Consider the following 20,233-nt stretch of genomic DNA (forward strand, 5'->3'; position numbering starts at 1 on the left):
CATCTAAGTGTTTCCTTTCAAATGGTATCAAGAATATGCAGGTCCTGAGCTACAGGCAGTTAGATTTGGGTATGTCATTTTAGGCGAAAGTTGAAAAAAAAGGTTGATCCTTAAGAGGATCTTTATGAGTCTTTTTTTATGCTTATTTTCTCTGCCCCGCTCTGAAAGCACCTCATTGCTGCAGCTTAATTTCAATGAAAGTCACATTTGCAATCATATTGCTAATGATTACTATTATTTATTTATGTCCAGCTCACGAGGCCCGTTGATGATGTGAGGCCTGTGGCAATTGCCTCTTCTGTCTAATGGTAAGTCCGCCACTGCATGTACTGCATAATTGATTGTGTTGAGATTCCCATTCACTGCCCTACTCATCCGTTTTTGCGAGTTCGTCAAGAGGTTTGACCCCCGGTCGGGGTTAGAGTCCCAGTCGGGGCTACCCTTCAAATTCACTACAATATATATTTACATTACATTTAAGTCATTTAGCAGACGCTCTTATCCAGAGCGACTTACAGTTAGTGAGTGCATACATTTTCATACTGGCCCCCCGTGGGAAACTAACCCACAACCCTGGCGTTGCAAGCGCCATGCTCTACCAACTGAGCTACAAGGGACTTCCATGATTGGTTTAATTAATTGGTTTCCAGAGTCAGATGTGGATGCCATTTTTATGTATCTTCGTCCAGTATGATGGAAGTTAGAGATAGTTTTGTGTGAAAATGCTTACTAGCTTAGCACAAAGACTAGAAGTCTACAGGAACAGCTAGCATGCTGATAAAGAAATGTGTTAGTAAGATATGACTAAAATGTCACACCCTCAGTTAAACTAATAATGTATGACTAATTAGTAGACTAGAGCTTAGAGAGTTAATCAAATGTGTTTATATAAGATGCATATTTTCCCAGCAACAGAGTATTTGTGTCTTGTAATTAGGCAAGCAGAAGTGCAAAACGATTGAAACCAATAACAGAAGACCGGTTCCCACACAGGGAGGGGGAGTGAAAAAGGCTTGCAGGATATTGTGAGAACAGTGATAGAGAAAAAATGCAGCCTGCCCGAGAAAGGAGTAGACTATGATAAGAACGTGTGTGTGTGTGTGTGTGTGTCTGTATGTGTAACATGATAGTCAGGAGAGCAGAGGAAAATCACATGAGCTAAACCCAGGTGTGAGCTTACAAGATGTGTACAGTGGAAAAATACAGCGCGCCTAAAGCAGGGTGGGATTTTTCCTCTGACGTGTGTGTATAAAAAGATTGTACGACCATTTTGTTGCAGAGCACTCTCAATGAATAAAGGCTGACCATTGCAATAAGGGGTCTTTGTTTAATTAATTTAAACTAGAGATTTACACCTCTGGGAATTATTCAAAGATTTAAGAAGTGTTTGACTTCAACCATTGAGATAACAAAATTCTCGTGACACATGCTAACACTTTTGATCAGAACATAAAAGTGACAGATGCACAGATGGTGCCGAAACGGCCACAGACGTTGACCAACCTCAGGTACATCAGGCTCAGCAGAATGTCATTGGTACAGTACAGTAATGGTAACAGACAATGTCCCAAATGGCACCCTATTCCCTATATAGTGCTGGTCAAAAGTAGTGCACTATAAAAGGGAATAAGGTGTAATTTGGGAGGCAGACATTGGTATACAAAGAGGACTAGTCAGGCAATCTGTCTGTTTCCATTTTAAACTGTAATACAACTTACCTCACTCTTAAAATACTAATTACATTGGCTAGATTCACATGGTCAACAAACCCTACTTCCATCATTTGCATTATTGCTCCAAGGCATAGAAAAAGGAATGATATTTTGTAGGCAGGAATTGCAGTGAGTGACCTGACTGTTACCAATGATACTACTGTTGAAATGCTTCTTGGACTCCTATTCTTCAAAAACTAAGTAAAACTGGTTGTGTCACTGCCACTGCGCCCTTCATAGCTACAAGTAGTCAATTTCCGCCATCTCCAGATACTTTGTGATGTAGTCCAATATGACCTTCTCATTGGCTGCATCTTTTAAATAAAAGTGAGCTCCAGGTAGCATTTGCACTGTAAAATCTCCAGATGATATGTCTTTCCATGCTGTTAAATGAGAAAAAGGGAAAGACGCATAACACATTTAAAGTTGCGATGGAAACAGATCACAATTTTCCACAACTAAAGTTCTAAAGCAACTTCAAAAGGTTCTAAAATGATCACGGAATTTATGAAGAGTTCTCTCAAGACCTTACACAAACCGCCAGGAACCTTTAGCTGAACTGTGCTCATCACTTGGCCATGTTTTTATATACACGTGCAGAACTCATACAGTCATGTAATTTGTGTTAATCACAGGGTGTTACAGCAGTGTAAATGTTATTGAGAGAATTGCTAGACATCGCATCAGAACTCTGACCTTGTAAGTCATGAGGCATGTCCTGCTTTCCATCGAAGCATGTGACTGGGCAGGAGAGGAGAGGACTGTCTGGCCTGTCGCACCTGGAACACAAGAACAATCTTTATTACATATTTATACATGTGTAATAATTTATACATATGTAATATGGGCGATAACAGGCTTGCTAGCAAGCTAACCAAATCCATCAGTCCTCCAGTAGCTTGCTATAATGAAAATCGAATTCAACAATGCCAATAAAGTTTTCAATTCAACTTTTGCTTTCAAAAGCAGCTCAAATATAGACCATGTAAGTATTAAAGAGTGACTACCTTTAAAAAGCAACAAATCCCTTTAAAAACGGGCTATGTGGCATCGATTAGTCAGAAACAGTTATTCTAGTGTTGAAATTGACTACAAAGTGTAAATAGGATAATTTTTGTCTTGAGAAATACTCCAAACAATTACGCAACTAAAACATCCTCGACAGAAACGTCAAAATTAATCAAGATTTCTTGAGTTATCTTAGATTCATTCTGGGGATTTTGAGGAAGTGAAATAGGCTTCAGTGTCTCAAGGGGGACAAACATTATTAACCAAACGCGGAATCGATCAGGAAACACACCTCCAAAACTGAAATCTCGTTTTTCTAATGAGCAACAGAAAAACACACGTGCCAATCGGTGTGTTCAGATGCTCTTTAACTTCATAGCCATTGAATTATACAGTGCATTATAAGGAAATAATGCACGCTCTATAATGCCCTTCTAGACAATCAGAATCGAGTATTCAACAATGCCATGGTATAAGTGGTAACAAATATGTCGCTAAATAACATGTACAGGCCAGTGATGCTAATAGAAGGCGCGTCCCAACAATATCTCCTATCTTCTGAAGTGTGCACTTGTTCACTACTGTCCACAAATCTAAAATAATTGGATTGATGGGAGGCATGGGCTAGGGGAAATTTCCACCATATTTCTTATACCAGTAATTTCCTTTCAAATGAGTGAAAGTGCACACTTTGGGAGGAAGGAGAGATAATTGTGACAAAGCCAGAGATGCCCACCTGTAGTTCTCTACCACGTGGAGGTCGGCTTTCAGCGCAGGCAGGAAGAGCTTTACCACCTCAGAATTGGCCAGTAACTCGGGGGGAGTCCCACCAATCCTGGTCATCCACTGGAGGAATTCCTCGTCTGATAAATCACTTCTATTTGGGGCTTGGATACGCATCTCAGACTAGAAATAAAGGAAAAACTAAAGCATGACTGCTTTAGGTCAGTACATTAAGTGATAACTTCTGAAATGCTATCAGAAATGCCCATATGATTGCATGTCATACAAATGTCATAGTAAAGTTATATTGTATATTGCTGTTCCGTTTTTACATGATTGCTATTACAGTACTCACGTAGGGTGCAGAGGCACCAGACAGGAAGATGTGAATTGGTTCCAGCTTGTGGACTCTTTTCAAAGTATCTGCTATAGCAAAGCTGGTCATGGCGCCAAAGCTGTGACAGTGCAGAATAGTTATAAAAGGTAATAATGACAATTCTGACAACTTTGGATCAATAAAATGTAGCTTCAGGAAAGAAAGGACCATGATGATGATGACTATAGATCAAACAGTGCCATCAGTAACTATGTGTCATCAAAAACTAACTGTACTCGTGACAGCCTGATTTGTTCTGGGTGACGAGATTCATAACTAAGTGATGACATTTTTCTACTTGTACCTGTGGCCAAAGAGGGCAAACGGCTTCTCTTTGAGCACCGGCAGCAGCACATTGATGATCTCATCAACAATCTGCTCCATGCTTTGAAAGAAGGGCTCTTTGGCTCGAGCCTCCCTGCCAGGAAGTTTAACAGCAAACACTAGCAAAGGAAAAAGTGGGAGATACATTGTGTATGTTTTACAGACATTTTATTTCTCCTTTCACTTCACTAAGCCTAAAGCTCATGAATTCGGAGCCATCAATCGATAATGCAATTTCAATAAACCAATCCTATTTTTAAAATATAATTAGAGCCCGACCGATATGGGTTTCTTGGGTCCAATACTCATACTGATTTTAGGGAGGAAAAAGTCACTGATTACCAATATATTGTTTTTTAGAGGTGGAATGAAAGACAACCTTTTTTTACACAAATTGTGGTCCAAAGGATTAACAGATACTCTAAATGATGATTTCTTAACTAAATATTACAATTATTTGTGGTTTACATCAAAAAGCTACTATATCCTCCATAAATACTAAAGTAAATACAACTTAAAGATATGTCCATCTATGGCAGCGGATAAGAATGCAGAATTGTTTTGTTGCTGAAGCACCACAAGCAAATTAATAAACAAGGAGGGCTGAATTAATGAAACTTTGTCTCAATAAATCTGAAACTTCACTGTTCACAACCAATGCAGTGAAATGCAGTAACATGCAGTTCATAATGTCACCACTAGGTGTCATCATTTGTTTTGAGTAGATTCACTGCAGTGCTTTACAACAGTCAAAGGTCATGGGTCATGTAAACAAACACTTTATGGAAACCTCGCAATGAGATCTTGGTTAGTGCATGCTAGCTGTTCATTACAACAATGTTTTCTTACTGAAACCATAATGTAAATTACACTGTTATTCAATACAACATGTATTGGCTAGTCACAGTGTACAAAACATTAGGAAAACCTTCCTAATATTGAGTAGCACCCCTTTTTGCCCACAGAACAGCCTCAATTCGTCAGGGCATGAACTCTACAAGGTGTCAAAAGCGTTCCACAGGGATGCTGGCCCATGTTGACTCCAATGCTTCCTACAGTTGTGTCAAGTTGGCTGGATGTCCTTTGGGTGCTGGACCATTCTTGATATACACAGGAAACTGTTGAGCCAGTGCGCCTGGCACCTACCACCATAACCCGTTAAAATGTCTTAAATCTTTTGTCTTGCCCATTCACCCTCTGAATGGCACACGCACAATCCATGTCTCAATTGTCTCAAGGCTTAAAAATCCTTCTTTAACGTGTCTCCTTCCCTTCATCTACACTGATTTAAGAGGATTTAACAAGTGACATCAATAAAAGATAATAGCTTTCACCTGGTCAGTCTATGTCATGGGAAGTGCAGGTGTCAATGTTTTGTACACTCAGTGTATATTTCAACTGCAAATGGCATACGCTGATGACTGAAAACGTTAATGCAGCAAAGTCCTTGCCGCACTGGTTTTGGTCATACAACTTCTAATTTAGCTATCTACCCAACAATCTTATCATGAATGCAAGCACATGACCCGAATGATAGATCTGCACCAACTATCTAGCTTTTTACGGAAAACTAACTAAATAAACCCACTAACATAATAGGCCCACACAGTAAGTGTTCAATTTGGCGCCAGTCCAGTGTTCGCACATAAGTAGCACAGATTGCTAGCTAGGTTAACTACTTATATATATATATATATATATATATATATATATACATACACACACACACAATAGTATGTGGACACCCCTTCACATTAGTGGATTCAGCTATTTCAGTCACAACCGTTGCTGACAATCGAGTACACAAACTCGAGTACACAGCCATGCCCACACAGCCATCTCCATAGACAAACATTGGTAGTAGAATGAGCTCGGTGACTTTCAACGTTGCACCGTCATAGGATGCCACCTTTCCAACAAGTCAGTTTGTCAAATTTCTGCCCTGCTAGAGCTGCCCCGGTCAACTGTGCTGCTATTGTGAAGTGGAAACGTCTAGAAGCAACAACGGCTCAGCCGCGAAGTGGTAGGCCACACAAGCTTACAGAACGGGACCGCCCAGTGCTGAAGCGTGTAAAAATAGTCTGTCCTCAGTTGCAACACTCACTACTGAGTTCCAAACTCCTTCTGGAAGCAACGCCAGCACAATAACTGTTCGTCGGCAGCTTCATGAAATGGGATTCCATGGCCGAGCAGCCACACAAGCCTAAGATCACCATGCGCAATGCCAAGTGTCAGCTGGAGTAGTGTAAAGCTCACCGCCATTGGACTCTGGAGCAGTGGAAACGCGTTTTCTGGAGTGATTAATCCGCTTCACCGACTGGCAGTCCGACAGACAAATCTGGGCTTGGCGGATGCCAGGAGAACGCTACCTGCCCCAATGCATAGTGCCAACTGTAAAGTTTGGTGGAGGAGGAATAATGGTCTGGGGCTGTTTTTTTATGGTTCGGGCTAGGCCCCTTAGTTCCAGTGAAGGGAAATCTTAGCGCTACAATGACATTCTAGACAATTCTGTGCTTCCAACTTTGTGGCAACAGTTTGAGGAAGGACCTTTCCCATTTCAGCATGACAATGCCCACGTGCACAAAGCGAGGTCCATACAGAAATGGTTTGTCGAGATCGGTGTGGAAAAACTTGACTGGCCTGCACAGAGCCCTGACCTCAACTCCATCAAACACCTTTGGGATGAATTGGAACGCCGACTGCGAGCCACGCCTAATCACCCAACATCAGTGTCCGACCTCACTAATGCTCGTGGCTAAATGGAAGCAAGTCCCTGCAGCAATGTTCCAACATCTAGTGTAAAGCCTTCCCAGAAGAGTGGAGGCTGTTATAGCATCAAAGGGGGGACCAACTCCATATTAATGTCCATGATTTTGGAATGAGATGTTCGATGAGCAGGTGTCCACATACTTTTGGTCATGTAGTATATCTTGCTGGCTAGAGAGAGCCTAACTACATTGCTGTCTAGCTAGCCAGCTAACGTTAACTAAGTAAGAATGTGATGAGGACAGGGCTGCTTGCTTGGTGAAGTGTACTTTTGATTATTTACCTATTCAAATACGCCGTCACTGGCTGTGGCAAGCTACTCACCGTCAAACCACCATGCCTACTCTCTCTCATGTCTTGACTTAGGGCTGAATGATGTTCAATGAGCAGCTCGTAGAGCGCCATCTTCAGGCAACCATTGAAAAATTCAAAGAATGACAGCAAATGAGCAGGCATACTTTATTTGTTAATTCTATGTATATAATATCGGTGCTTTATATGCGGAATAAAGACAGATACAAATATTTATGTGAAAGGCTAATAGCAGCCGATAATATCGGTCAATCGATTTATCGTCGGGCTCTAATAATAATAGTACCTAATGTAAAGCGCCTTTGGGTGTTTGAAAAAGTCTATGTAAATCCAATGTATTATTATCATCATCATCACCTTCAATGGAGCTGAGGATTTTCCCCCAGCGTGCATAGTGTATGGAGCCTCCTCCTGCCCATGGGAAGCATATCAGTCTGGCCATGGCATCAGGTCTCTTACTGAAGCAGTTGATCACCTTGTCCATTCTACAATATTTGAAAAGAGAAATGAAGATAGGGAATGGGCCTATGTATAATGCGTTAAAATTGAAGATGCCATTTGCATTTAAACCGATAACATTTAATATGGTAATGAATTAGCAGTTTAAGACATTTTGTTAAAATGTAACTATAATGTCCTCAATGTGCCATTTGAAGCGCACCTATTTATCAATGTGTTGCATTAACAACAAGGCTATAACTTATTCTGAATGTTCAAAGTGTCTGTGTGCCAGTGTAACAGGGTTGGTTTTATTTCCACTTGACACTGCAGAAATATGTATTCAATGTGTATGTATTCCTATTGGTTGGTTGAATTTACAGTATAAGGTGTACGGCCATTGGTAATGCTTGCAGATAGGGGAGATTCTTCCCAGTCTGATATTGACATACAAGCGGTAGGTCACGTTCTGAAATACTGTACTCTATTTTCATTTATAAACTGAGTGGTTCGAGCCCTGAATGCTGATTGGCTGACATACCACAGGTATGGCAAAACATTTATTTTTACTGCTTTAATTACGCTGGTAATCAGTTTATAATAGCATTAACACACCTCAGTGGTTTGTGGTATATGGCCAATATACCACAGCTAAGGGCTGTACCCAGGCACTCCATCTTGCGTCGTGCATAATAACAGCCCTTTACCGTGGTATACTGGCCATATACCACACACCCTTGGGCCTTATTGCTTAAATTTACAATGTGTACGAGTTCACTATGTACATGTCCTGATGTGTGTGTCATTATATTAGTGCATTTGGAAAGTATTCAGACCCCTTTACTTTTTCCTCATTTTGTTACGTTACAGCCTTATTCGAAAATTGATTAAATTCTTTATTTTTTCTCAATCTACACACAATACCCCATAATGACAAAGCGAAAACAGGTTTCGAAATTTTACCAAATGTATAAAAAATTAAAAACAGAAATACCTTATTTACATAAGTATTCAGACCCTTTGCTATGAGGTTTCGAAATTGAGCTCAGGTGCATCCTGTTTCCATTGATCATCCTTGAGATGTTTCTACAACTTGATTGGAGTCCACGTGGTAAATTCAATTGATTGGACATGATTTGGAAAGGGACACACCTGTCTATATAAGGTCCCACAGTTGACAGTGCATGTCAGAGCAAAAACCAAGCCATGAGGTTGAAGAAATTGTCCGTAGAGCTCCGAGACAGGATTGTGTCGAGGCACAGATCTGGGGAAGGGTACTGAAAAATGTCTGCAGCATTTAAGTTCCCCAAGAACACAGTGGGCTCCATCATTCTTAAATGGAAGAAGTTTGGAACCACCAAGACTCTTCCTAGATCTGGCAACTCGGCCAAACTGAGCAATCGGGGGAGAAGGGCCTTGGTCAGGGAGGTGACCAAGAACCCGATGGTCATTATGACAGCGCTCCAGAGTTCCTCTGTGGAGATGGGAGAATCTTCCAGAAGGACAACCTTCTCTGCAGCACTCCACCAATCAGGCCTTTATGGTAGAGTGGCCAGATAGAAGCCACTCATCAGTAAAAGGCACATGACAGCCCGCTTGGAGTTTGCAAAAAGGTACCTAAAGGACTCTCAGACCATGAGAAAAAGTATTCTCTGTTCTGATGAAACCAAGATTGAACTCTTTGGCCTGAATGCCAAGTGTCACGTCTGGAGGAAACCTTGCATGGTGGTGGCATGATCATGCTGTGGGGATGTGTTTCAGCGGCAGGGACCGGGAGACTAGTCAGGATCGAGGGAAAGATGATCGGAGCAAAGTACAGAGAGATCCTTGATGAAAACCTGCTCCAGAGCGTTCAGGACCTCAAAAACCTGCTCCGATCATCTTTCCCTCGATCCTGACTAGTCTCCCGGTCCCTGCCGCTGAAACACATCCCCACAGCATGATAATGCCACCACCATGCAAGGTTTCCTCCAGACGTGACACTTGGCATTCAGGCCAAAGAGTTCAATCTTGGTTTCATCAGAACAGAGAATATTTTTTCTCATGGTCTGAGAGTCCTTTAGGTACCTTTTGGCAAACCTTCCAACAGGATAACGACCCTAAGCACAGCCAAGGCAATGCAGGAGAGGCTTTGGGACAAGTCTCTGAATGTCCTTGAGTGGCCCAGCCAGAGCCCGTACTTGAACCCGATTGAACATCTCTGGAGAGACCTGTAAATAGCTGTGCAGCGACGCTCCCCATCCAATCTGACAAAGCTTGAGAGGATCTGCAGAGAAGAATGGGAGAAATTCCCCAAATACAGGTGTGCCAAGCTTGTAGCATCATACCCAAGAAGACTTGAGGCTGTAATCTCTGCAAAAGGTGCTTCAACAAAGTACTGAGTAAAGGGTCTGAATACTTATGTAAATGTGATATTTTTGTATAGACTGATGAAGGGAAAAAAACGATTTAATCCATTTTAGAATAAGGCTGTAACGTAACAAAATGTGGAAAAAGTCAAGGGGTCTGAATACATTCCGAATGCACTGTATTCATACAACGGGTGGGTCTAATCCTGAATGCTGATTGGTTAAAACTGCATTCCAGCCGGTGTCTATTCCACAAGTTACCACCGGCTAAATCTGACGTTAAAATGCGTATTTACTTTGCTTCATCTGACTGCGTAATCCACTGTCTCATCAGCCCAGCCAGGCAATTTATAAACCATGCCAATATATCCTCCAAACACCGGCTTCAAGGGCATTATCACTTTTACACAATGGGTTACCAACATATTCAAATAATGATTTACATATTTTCATTAAACGTTATGATGAATTTATTCATACTATTTCTTCCTTCCACAAGATATAGTCCTGACACAAATCTAGGGTTGCTACCCAAGCCGGCTGGTCATTCGTTCTACCGGTTCGGTTGCCAGAGACACAAACCAGTCGTTCAGTCTTTTTCTTCTGTAAATTCGACCCAGTCGTTCGTTCTAAATGTTCTATTGCCATACTGGCTGGCAACGTTCTTACCCCTTGCTTGCTAGCTAGCCAACTAAGGCTAACTTACAATCACGTCAAACAGTGCAGCCAGAATAACAACAAAGTAGCTGCATTTGCATAAGCTGTTTTCTAGTGACACTTATTTGGATACATCCATAACGATGAGCTAATGAGGCGCGATTTCACCTGGCATAGAAAATGGGCTCTCTAGTCAGGACACTGTTGTTCAGAGGAGCTAGTCAACAACACAGCTAACACAATCACTTCAAACTGAAGCTGGAAAGACTGCAAACTAGCTGCACTTCGTTTTACCTGTTTTCTATTGATATTTCTTTGAATATATCCATAAAAATGATGCTAATTCATGATTTCGTCTGGCTGAGAAAAGCTGCCTGCCTGTCTCATCCCAACTCCCGACACAATCATTACTATGCGACAGCTGGAGATCGAATTTGAATATTGAAACAATGTTGCAAATGTCGGAGAGACAGACAGCAAGGTTTATACAAATCTCCGCTGTTGAAAACTAAATGTTAGTCTAAAAGAAATGGGAGATAATGTCTAGATGCTTTTTATAGTGGAGATCAAGTTTATAAATTGCCTGGCTGGGCTGATTTAACAGTGGATTGCGCAGTCAGATGGAACAGAGTAAATATTCATTTTAACGTCATAGATTTAACCAGTGGTAACTTGTGGAATAGACACTGGCTGGAATGCAGATTTAACCATTCAGCATTCAGAATTAGACCCACCCGTTGTATAAAGATTGGCACACTGGCAGATACAAGAGTCTTACTTATGATGAAGTAGGTCTGCTTACATCAAACATTTAAGGAAATGCACTGACAATCTTACAGCGTTTTCACACATATAGTTCTGAGGTATATTTCGAATCAGTGTTAGATTACTTGTTACATTGTTTTTTTATTTGGTCTGGTTTCACATTGCGAAATGTCAAACAAACTAAAACACCTAAACAAAACCATGGGGTTCATGCAAGTAATTTGTTTTTTGGAGAAAAATGGTCATGTTAAATCCATATATGATTATCAAGGAGCATAACTTGTGTCTCAAACTTCATATTACTTTCGCTTTGATCTTCCAACAACATGCGGAAGAAAACAGAGCAAAAGCTGCTTGCTCTAACCGCGACGTGAATAGGGTATATTCAGTAGCCTTTATCCCTGGTATAGCCCGGGGCCCTAATCAGCATGCGCTCATAAATGGGCTGACTACTCACATAATGTTTCAGAGATATCAAGTTATGGTAAGCTACTGCTTGCATATCATCAAATGTTCGCAGTCAAACAACCAACAATACTGCGTGCCTCTGGTTATTTTCCTGTTTTTGGTCCCAACTGGCACCACGTTACGAATGGAATCGGACCGAGACCACCCCTTTTGAGCGAACCACAGTGTGTTGTTGGTGCGCTCCCGTGTGTTGATAAGAGTTCACACCAGCCCAAACGAACCGAAACAAGGGCGATTATGCGCCAGAGTTCGTAAAAACGCTTGAAACCAATTTGGTGCGAAAGCTCCCTTACTTTCCTGTCAGAGGTATAATGGAACAACCTGAGGACAACATCTATCAAAAAACACACACCAAAACGTAAACCTCTTTATATAGGTTTATAGGCTACCTCAACAAACTAAAGTAGCAAACTAACCATGTTTGTTTGGATTTTGGTCACTTTACTGCCAGATCCAGTTCTTACACTTCATGTAGTTTACTAAATGGACACCTCACTTAAGTTTTTCTACGAGTAAAATAGTATGTCATACTGTAAATACCTGTTAAATAGTTGTGCCACGTCAAATTTTCTCAAAGCAATACCTTCAATTTTATAGTTTCCTGGTTATTCGCTTCCTCTTTTTCTTCTTCTTTGGGATTGGATGGCGGATCGCCTCCAACTGTTAGATGCATACATCGCCACCTACTGTACTGGTGTGTGAGGCCATTCACGGCCTACCTACATTAAATTCTTAATACGGTAATACAAAATTGGGAAAAGTGAAAATTGCCCTGCCAACTATTAGCCCTCTCTAATAAACCCACCACCCCATTCCACTATTTAACCCTATCTAGTCCTACTCCAGAACCAGTGTAGGCTGCTGAGGGGAGGACGGCTCATAATAATGGCTGGAACGGAGCATATGGAATGGCATCAATCACATGGAAACCATGTGTTTAATGTATTTGATACCATTCCACAATTCCGTTCCAGTCATTACCACGAGCACATCCTCCCCAATTAAGGTAGCACCAACCTACTGTGTCCAGAACACTACCACTCAACAGCAGCTGTTCTGCAGTAATTCCTCACAATCCCAAATTCTTCTCTGCCTCCGCTGCCACAACCCTGGTTCTTTTCTTCTTCAGGTTTGGTTAGTAAACTGATGCTGAAATAGAACAAAAGTGCCATCTGAAGACTGGAATGTGGTATTACATGGTAAATAATTAATTTAATATAATTTATATATATTATTCTCCACCTTCGCCTCTCCCGAGCCCGTTGGGGAGTTGCAGCAATGAGACAAGATCGAAATTGGGGAGAAAAAGGGGGTAAAATACAAAATAACTTATTCTTCATTGATATTTAAATTTTTACAAGCAAATTCATACTAATTTGACCCAGTCGTTTGTTCGATTAGTTTGATATTTACAGACGTGACCCAGTCGTTCGTTCTTTATGTTCCGTTGCCATGCTCAGTGGCAACGTTCTTATCCCTTGCTTGCTGCTAGCTAGCCAACTAGCTACAGCTACCAGAGTATGTGAGCAGAGCTGGAGTGGAGCGAGGAGTGGAGCATGCCCAATTTGACTGGAGCCTGGAGCAAGTTTTGCAAAGGCTGAAGCATCGGCCTTCTCGCCCGCTCCAATTTTGCTCCAGTAGCGCTTACTTCACTTCACGAGGTCAGGGCATGCCCGGCCCAGCATGCATTTGTAGGCTACTTGTGTGCTGCTATAGCCCCTTGCTTTAGCTACTGTCATGGAGTTCGCTAAATATTTTCATAAAGAAACTGATAAAACACACAGGTGCTAAATCAAGGTGACTTACAAAGATGAGGAGGACCAAGAGCAAGAGAGGGTGTGTGGTGATGTAGTGTCTTAAACTACAGAATCATTGTGGAATCTGAAAAGACACGCATCCCGAAAGCATGATGTGTACTACGTGCACATACTAACAGAAAGTAATGAGGTGGGTAGCTAGCTAAGAGTGTCATTGTAGCAAAGTATTTATAAACAAAAAATCAGATCACTTAAAAGTTTTGTTCATTTTCGTTCTATTATCTATACCAGGGGTGCCCAACGAGTCGATCGCAATCTACTGGTCGATCGCGGAGTGCATGCCAGTCGATCGTGAGATGATTATACATCTACTAAAATTCAGCCACACAAATCAATGCCTATAATCTCTTTCTGTTTTAACGTTCGACAGTTCTCCATTCACAGCAATGTCTGAAAAGTCACATGATTTACATAAAATATGACCAGTCCCTGCCCACTTATTGACGTATGCCTAGTTAATGCGGTCAGATGTATTTATTTTATTTATTTATTTCACCTTTATTTAACCAGGTAAACCAGTTGAGAACAAGTTCTCATTTACAACTGCGACCTGGCCAAGATAAAGCAAAGCAGTGCGATAAAAACAACAACACAGAGTTACATATGGGGTAAAACAAAACAAAGTAAAAAATACAACAGAAATACATATATATATATACAGTGTGTGCAAATGTAGCAAGTTATGGAGGTAAGGCAATAAATAGGCTATAGTGCAAAATAATTACAATTAGTATTAACACTGGAATGATAGATGTGCAAGAGATGATGTGCAAATAGAGATACTGGGGTACAAATGAGCAAAATAAATAACAATATAGGGATGAGGTAGTTGGGTGGGCTAATTTCAGATGGGCTGTGTACAGGTGCAGTGATCGGTAAGGTGCTCTGACAACTGATGCTTAAAGTTAGTGAGGGAGATAAGTGTCTCCAGCTTCAGAGATTTTTGCAATTTGTTCCAGTCATTGGCAGCAGAGAACTGGAAGGAATGGCGGCCAAAGGAGGTGTTGGCTTTGGGGATGACCAGTGAGATATACCTGCTGGAGCGCAGACTACGGGTGGGTGTTGCTATGGTGACCAATGAGCTAAGATAAGGCGGGGATTTGCCTAGCAGTGATTTATAGATGGCCTGGAGCCAGTGGGTTTGGCGACGAATATGTAGTGAGGACCAGCCAACAAGAGCGTACAGGTCACAGTGGTGGGTAGTATATGGGGCTTTGGAGACAAAACGGATGGCACTGTGATAGACTACATCCAATTTGCTGAGTAGAGTGTTGGAGGCTATTTTGTAAATGACATCGCCGAAGTCAAGGATCGGTAGGATAGTCAGTTTTACGAGGGCATGTTTGGCAGCATGAATGAAGGAGGCTTTGTTGCGAAATAGGAAACCGATTCTAGATTTAACTTTGGATTGGAGATTCTTAATGTGAGTCTGGAAGGAGAGTTTACAGTCTAACCAGACACCTAGATATTTGTAGTTGTCCACATACTCTAGGTCAGACCCGTCGAGAGTAGTGATTCTAGTCGGGTGGGCGGGTGCAAGCAGCGTTCGGTTGAAGAGCATGCATTTAGTTTTACTAGTGTTTAGGAGCAGTTGGAGGCTACTGAAGGAGTGTTGTATGGCATTGAAGCTCATTTGGAGGTTTGTTAACACAGTGTCCAATGAAGGGCCAGATGTATACAAAATGGTGTCGTCTGCGTAGAGGTGGATCTGAGAGTCACCAGCAGCAAGAGCGACGTCATTGATATACACAGAGAAAAGAGTCGGCCCAAGAATTGAACCCTGTGGCACCCCCATAGAGACTGCCATTGGTCCAGACAACAGGCCCTCCGATTTGACACATTGAACTCTATCTGAGAAGTAGTTGGTGAACCAGGCGAGGCAGTCATTTGAGAAACCAAGGCTATTTAGTCTGCCAATAAGAATGCGATGGTTGACAGAGTCGAAAGCCTTGGCCAGGTCAATGAAAACGGCTGCACAGTACTGTCTATTATCGATCGCGGTTATAATATCGTTTAGGACCTTGAGCGTGGCTGAAGTGCACCCATGACCAGCTCGGAAACCGGATTGCATAGCGGAGAAGGTACGGTGGGATTCGAAATGGTCGGTGATCTGTTTGTTGACTTGGCTTTCAAAAACTTTTGAAAGGCAGGGCAGGATGGATATGGGTCTGTAACAGTTTGGATCTAGAGTGTCATCCCCTTTGAAGAGGGGGATGACCGCAGCAGCTTTCCAATCTCTGGGGATCTCAGACGTTACGAAAGAGAGATTGAACAGGCTAGTAATAGGGGTTGCGACAATTTCGGCGGCTAGTTTTAGAACGAAAGGGTCCAGATTGTCTAGCCCAGATGATTTGTAGGGGTCCAGATTTTGCAGCTCTTTCAGAACATCAGCTGTCTGGATTTGTGTGAAGGAGAAGCGGGGGGGGGCATGGGCAAGTTGCAGCGGAGGGTGCAGAGCTGGTGGCCGGGGTAGTGGTAGCCAGGTGGAAAGCATGGCCAGCCGTAGCAAAATGCTTGTTGAAATTCTCGATTATTGTAGATTTATCGGTGGTGATAGTGTTTCCTAGCCTCAGTGCAGTGGGCAGCTGGGAGGAAGTGCTCTTATTTTCCATGGACTTTAGTGTCCCAAAACTTTTTGGAGTTAGTGCTACAGGATGCAAATTTCTGTTTGAAAAAGTTAGCCTTTGCTTTCCTAACTGCTTGTGTATATTGGTTCCTAACTTCCCTGAAAAGTTGCATATCGCGGGGGCTATTTGATGCTAATGCAGTACGCCACAGGATGTTTTTGTGCTGGTCAAGGGCAGTCAAGTCTGAGGAGAACCAGGGGCTATATCTGTTCTTAGTTCTGTATTTTTTGAATGGGGCATGTTTATTTAAGATTGAGAGGAAATTACTTTTAAAGAACAACCAGGCATCCTCTACTGACGGAATGAGATCTATATCCATCCAGGATACCTAGGCCAGGTCAATTAGGAAGGCCTGCTCGCTGAAGTGTTTTTGGGAGCGTTTGACAGTGATGAGGGGTGGTCGTTTGACCGCGGACCCGTTACGGACGCAGGCAATAAGGCAGTGATCGCTGAGATCCTGGTTGAAGACAGCAGAGGTGTATTTAGAGGGTAAGTTAGTCAGGATGATATCTATGAGGGTACCCATGTTTACGGATTTAGGGTTGTACCTGGTAGGTTCGTTGATAATTTGTGTGAGATTGAGGGCATCTAGTTTAGATTGTAGGATGGCCGGGGTGTTAAGCATATCCCAATTTAGGTCACCAAGCAATACGAACTCTGAGGATAGATGGGGGGCAATCAATTCACATATGGAGTCCAGGGCACAGCTGGGGGCTGAGGGGGGTCTGTAGCAAGCGGCAACAGTGAGAGATTTATTTCTGGAAAGGTGGATTTTTAGAAGTAGAAGCTCAAACTGTTTGGGCACAGATCTGGATAGTATGATAGAGCTCTGCAGGCTATCTCTACAGTAGATTGCAACTCCACCCCCTTTGGCAGTTCTATCTAGACGGAAAATGTTATAGTTGGGGATGGAAATTTCAGAATTTTTGGTGGCCTTCCTAAGCCAGGATTCAGACACTGCTAGAACATCAGGGTTGGCGGAGTGTGCTAACGCAGTGAATAACTCAAACTTAGGAAGGAGGCTTCTGATATTTACGTGCAGAAAACCAATACTTTTACGGTTACAGAAGTCAACAAATGATAGCTCCTGGGGAGTAGGAGTGATACTGGGGGCTGCAGGGCCTGGGTTAGCCTCTACATCACCAGAGGAACAGAGGAGGACTAGAATAAGGATACGACTAAAGGCTTTAAGAACTGGTCTTCTAGTGCGTTGGGTACATAGAATAAAGGGGGCAGTTCTCCGGGCGTTGTAGAAAAGATTCAGGGCATTATGTACAGAAAAGGATATGGAAGGATATGAGTACAGTTCAGTTAACCCTAAGCGTTGGGTAACAATGAAAGAGATAGCGTCACTGGAGGCACCGATTGAGCCGGTCTCGGGGTGTATGGGGGGTGGAACAAAGGAACTATTTGAGGCAGTTTGAGAGGGACTAGGGGTTCTACAGTGAAATTGTATAATAAGAACTAACCCAAACAGCAATAGGCAAGGCATAATTGACATGGGAGAGAGGCATAAAGCAGTCACAGGTGTTATTAGAGAGAGCTAAGACAACAACTGGAAATAGCGATAACGTTTGGGCTAAGGCTAAACAGAATAAACAGGACAGGGTACCGTGTAAAGGAACAGTCCAGCAGGCATCAGCTGTGCAGCTGAGTGATCATAAGGTCCAGTGAACAGCAATATGTGAGTCCGAGAGCAGTTCAAATTGGTGCTTCAGCACAGCTAGCAGGGAGCACAGTTGTAGTTTGCGTGTGCTAGCGGGCCGGGGCTGGCAGATGGATCTTCGTGGTCGTCGCAACGGGAAGCCTGTTGAAACCACATCAGACTATTTTGTCGGCAAACCAGTCGTGTTGGATCGGCGGGGCTCAGTGTCAACACTAGGAGGTCCCGTCCGGTTGACAGAGAGGTAGATAGCCGGGAGATGGGCCTGAGGCTAGCTCAAGGCTAACTGGTGCTTGCTATAGGGCAATGGTAATTAGCCAACAACAGGTTGCAGCTAGCTAGCTGGTTGCGATGATCCGGCGCTAGGGTCCAGTGATTCCGGCAGAAAGTCCAATAAGCTCTGGGTCGATAGCATGCTGTGCAGACTGGCCGACAAATTTTCCAGGCTAGAGCTAGAGCTGGCTGGTGGATAGTGTAGGCCACGGACAGTGGTGAAGACGCTAACGGTGACTAATAGCAAGTAGCCATTCAGTCGCAGCTACGCTAGCTACACTAGTTTCAAGCTTAAGGTTCTTGATGAAAGTTAAAGAAATCGAATAGAATCCTTTCCACGTTGGGTGAGGCGGGTTGCAGGAAAGTATATTTAGTTAAAGAATGAAAAGTACAAATTGAGAAATATATACAAAAATAGACAAAAAAGAAACGGGATATTTACACAAGGACAATGAATAAAAGCGAACGCACTGCTACGCCATCTTGGAACCAGATGCCGCCCGCCAACTCCAAGTCGAGGTCATGGTGATGCCAGGCAGGTAGCTAGCTAGCTAACTTTGTAGCCAGATTCGTTCTTAAGTTGTGTGGTCGACAGCAGCAATAATGAGTGAAGGGAAGGATACAAAAAAACAGAAAACATATCATTTCCACAAGGAATGGGAGGAGGATAATTTTTTCGTCATGTCAAACTTAAAATGTGTGTGCCTCATCTGCCATAATAGCATCGCTATCCCAAAGAAAGGTAACATAGAACAACATTTTAAAACCACACACAAAACCCAGGAAAGAGATTTTCCATCAAAGACTGAATTACAAAGAAGAAAGGTACAAGAACAAAAAAATCAACTGGCAGTGCAGCAGTCAATTTTCACAAGGCCTATGACTTAAGGGAAGGCGGCAACCAAAGCATCTTATCGTGTGAGTCGCATTCTTGCTAAGCATAACACGTTGTTCAAAGATGGGGAGACGATCAAGGAAGCATTTATTGAGGCTGCAGACTCGCTGTTTGGGGATTTTAAGAATAAGACTGAAATTAAGACTGAATGCCATCAATGACATTCAGTTGTCCAGACATACAGTGACAAGAAGATGGATATCGACAACTGCGAGTGTTATTCCCTCCAGTTTGACAAGTCCACAGATATGGTAGATGTGGCACAGTTATGCATTTTCATCAGAATGGTATTTGACAACATGAGTACAAAGGAGGAACTACTCGCCATTTTGCCACTGAAAGGACATACAAGGGGCGAATATATTATTCAAGCTTTTACGGAGTTTGCTAACAAATTCCAACTGCCCTTTGTAAGCTTGTCTCCATTACTACCGATGGGGCACCCGCTATGGTAAGCCGCATTAGTGGGTTCGTTGCATTGTGCAAACGAGATGATTCTTTACCGAACTTTCTTAGTTATCACTGCGTAATTCATCAGCAAGCTTTGTGCGGGAAGATGTTAAACATGAAAGAGGTGATGGATGTTCGATGAAGATTGTGTGTTCTATTCGAGCAAAAAGCCTACAGTGGAGGCTATTTCACCCTCACTTAGAAGAGACTGAAGCGGAGCACACAGACCTGCTGCTGCACACGGATGTGTGGTGGCTGAGCCGAGGTACATTTTTAGGAAGATTCAGTGAGTTGTTGCCTGAAATCAAGGAGTTTCTCAAGGTCTCCAAACATGCAGAATATGCACAGCTAGAGGACACAGTGGCTCCTGGATTTAGCTTTTCTCATTGACCTAACTTACATGCTTAATGAATTGAATGTAGAGCTGCAAGGAAAAGGCAAACATGTAATCACATGATCAGCTCTGTGAACACTTTTAAATGCAAACTACAACTGCTCACAAGAAAGCTGCAACGTAAGGACCTGCACTTCTTTCAACACGTGTTCAGAACTTGAACGTCAGGGCAAGGATACAGCACAGCTTGACAGTGCACGTTACGTGGAGCAAGTCC

General features: G+C 42.5%; 1 protein-coding gene across 3 annotated transcripts; it reads right to left on the reverse strand.

Annotated features, from left to right (window-relative positions):
* Positions 1–1,305: 1,305 nt before the first annotated feature.
* olah (oleoyl-ACP hydrolase) lies at positions 1,306–12,541 on the reverse strand. 3 transcript variants are annotated; one of them, XM_084158611.1, is made up of 7 exons: positions 12,481–12,541; positions 7,579–7,706; positions 4,124–4,262; positions 3,799–3,898; positions 3,457–3,626; positions 2,409–2,491; positions 1,306–2,095 (listed from the first exon to the last, which is right to left on the reverse strand). In XM_084158611.1, exons 2-7 carry the CDS (start codon positions 7,703–7,705, stop codon positions 1,953–1,955), a joined length of 762 nt encoding a protein of 253 aa, XP_084014737.1. In that variant the 5' UTR covers position 7,706; positions 12,481–12,541; the 3' UTR covers positions 1,306–1,952. The 3 variants fall into 3 exon arrangements, with proteins under 3 accessions (XP_084014737.1, XP_084014735.1, XP_084014736.1); XM_084158609.1 differs by having other exon boundaries at positions 12,438–12,509; XM_084158610.1 differs by having other exon boundaries at positions 12,314–12,506.
* Between the last annotated feature and the right edge of the window lie 7,692 nt (positions 12,542–20,233).

This window comes from Coregonus lavaretus (assembly GCF_964263955.1).
Source record: "Coregonus lavaretus genome assembly, chromosome: 3".
Lineage (NCBI taxonomy): Eukaryota > Metazoa > Chordata > Actinopteri > Salmoniformes > Salmonidae > Coregonus > Coregonus lavaretus.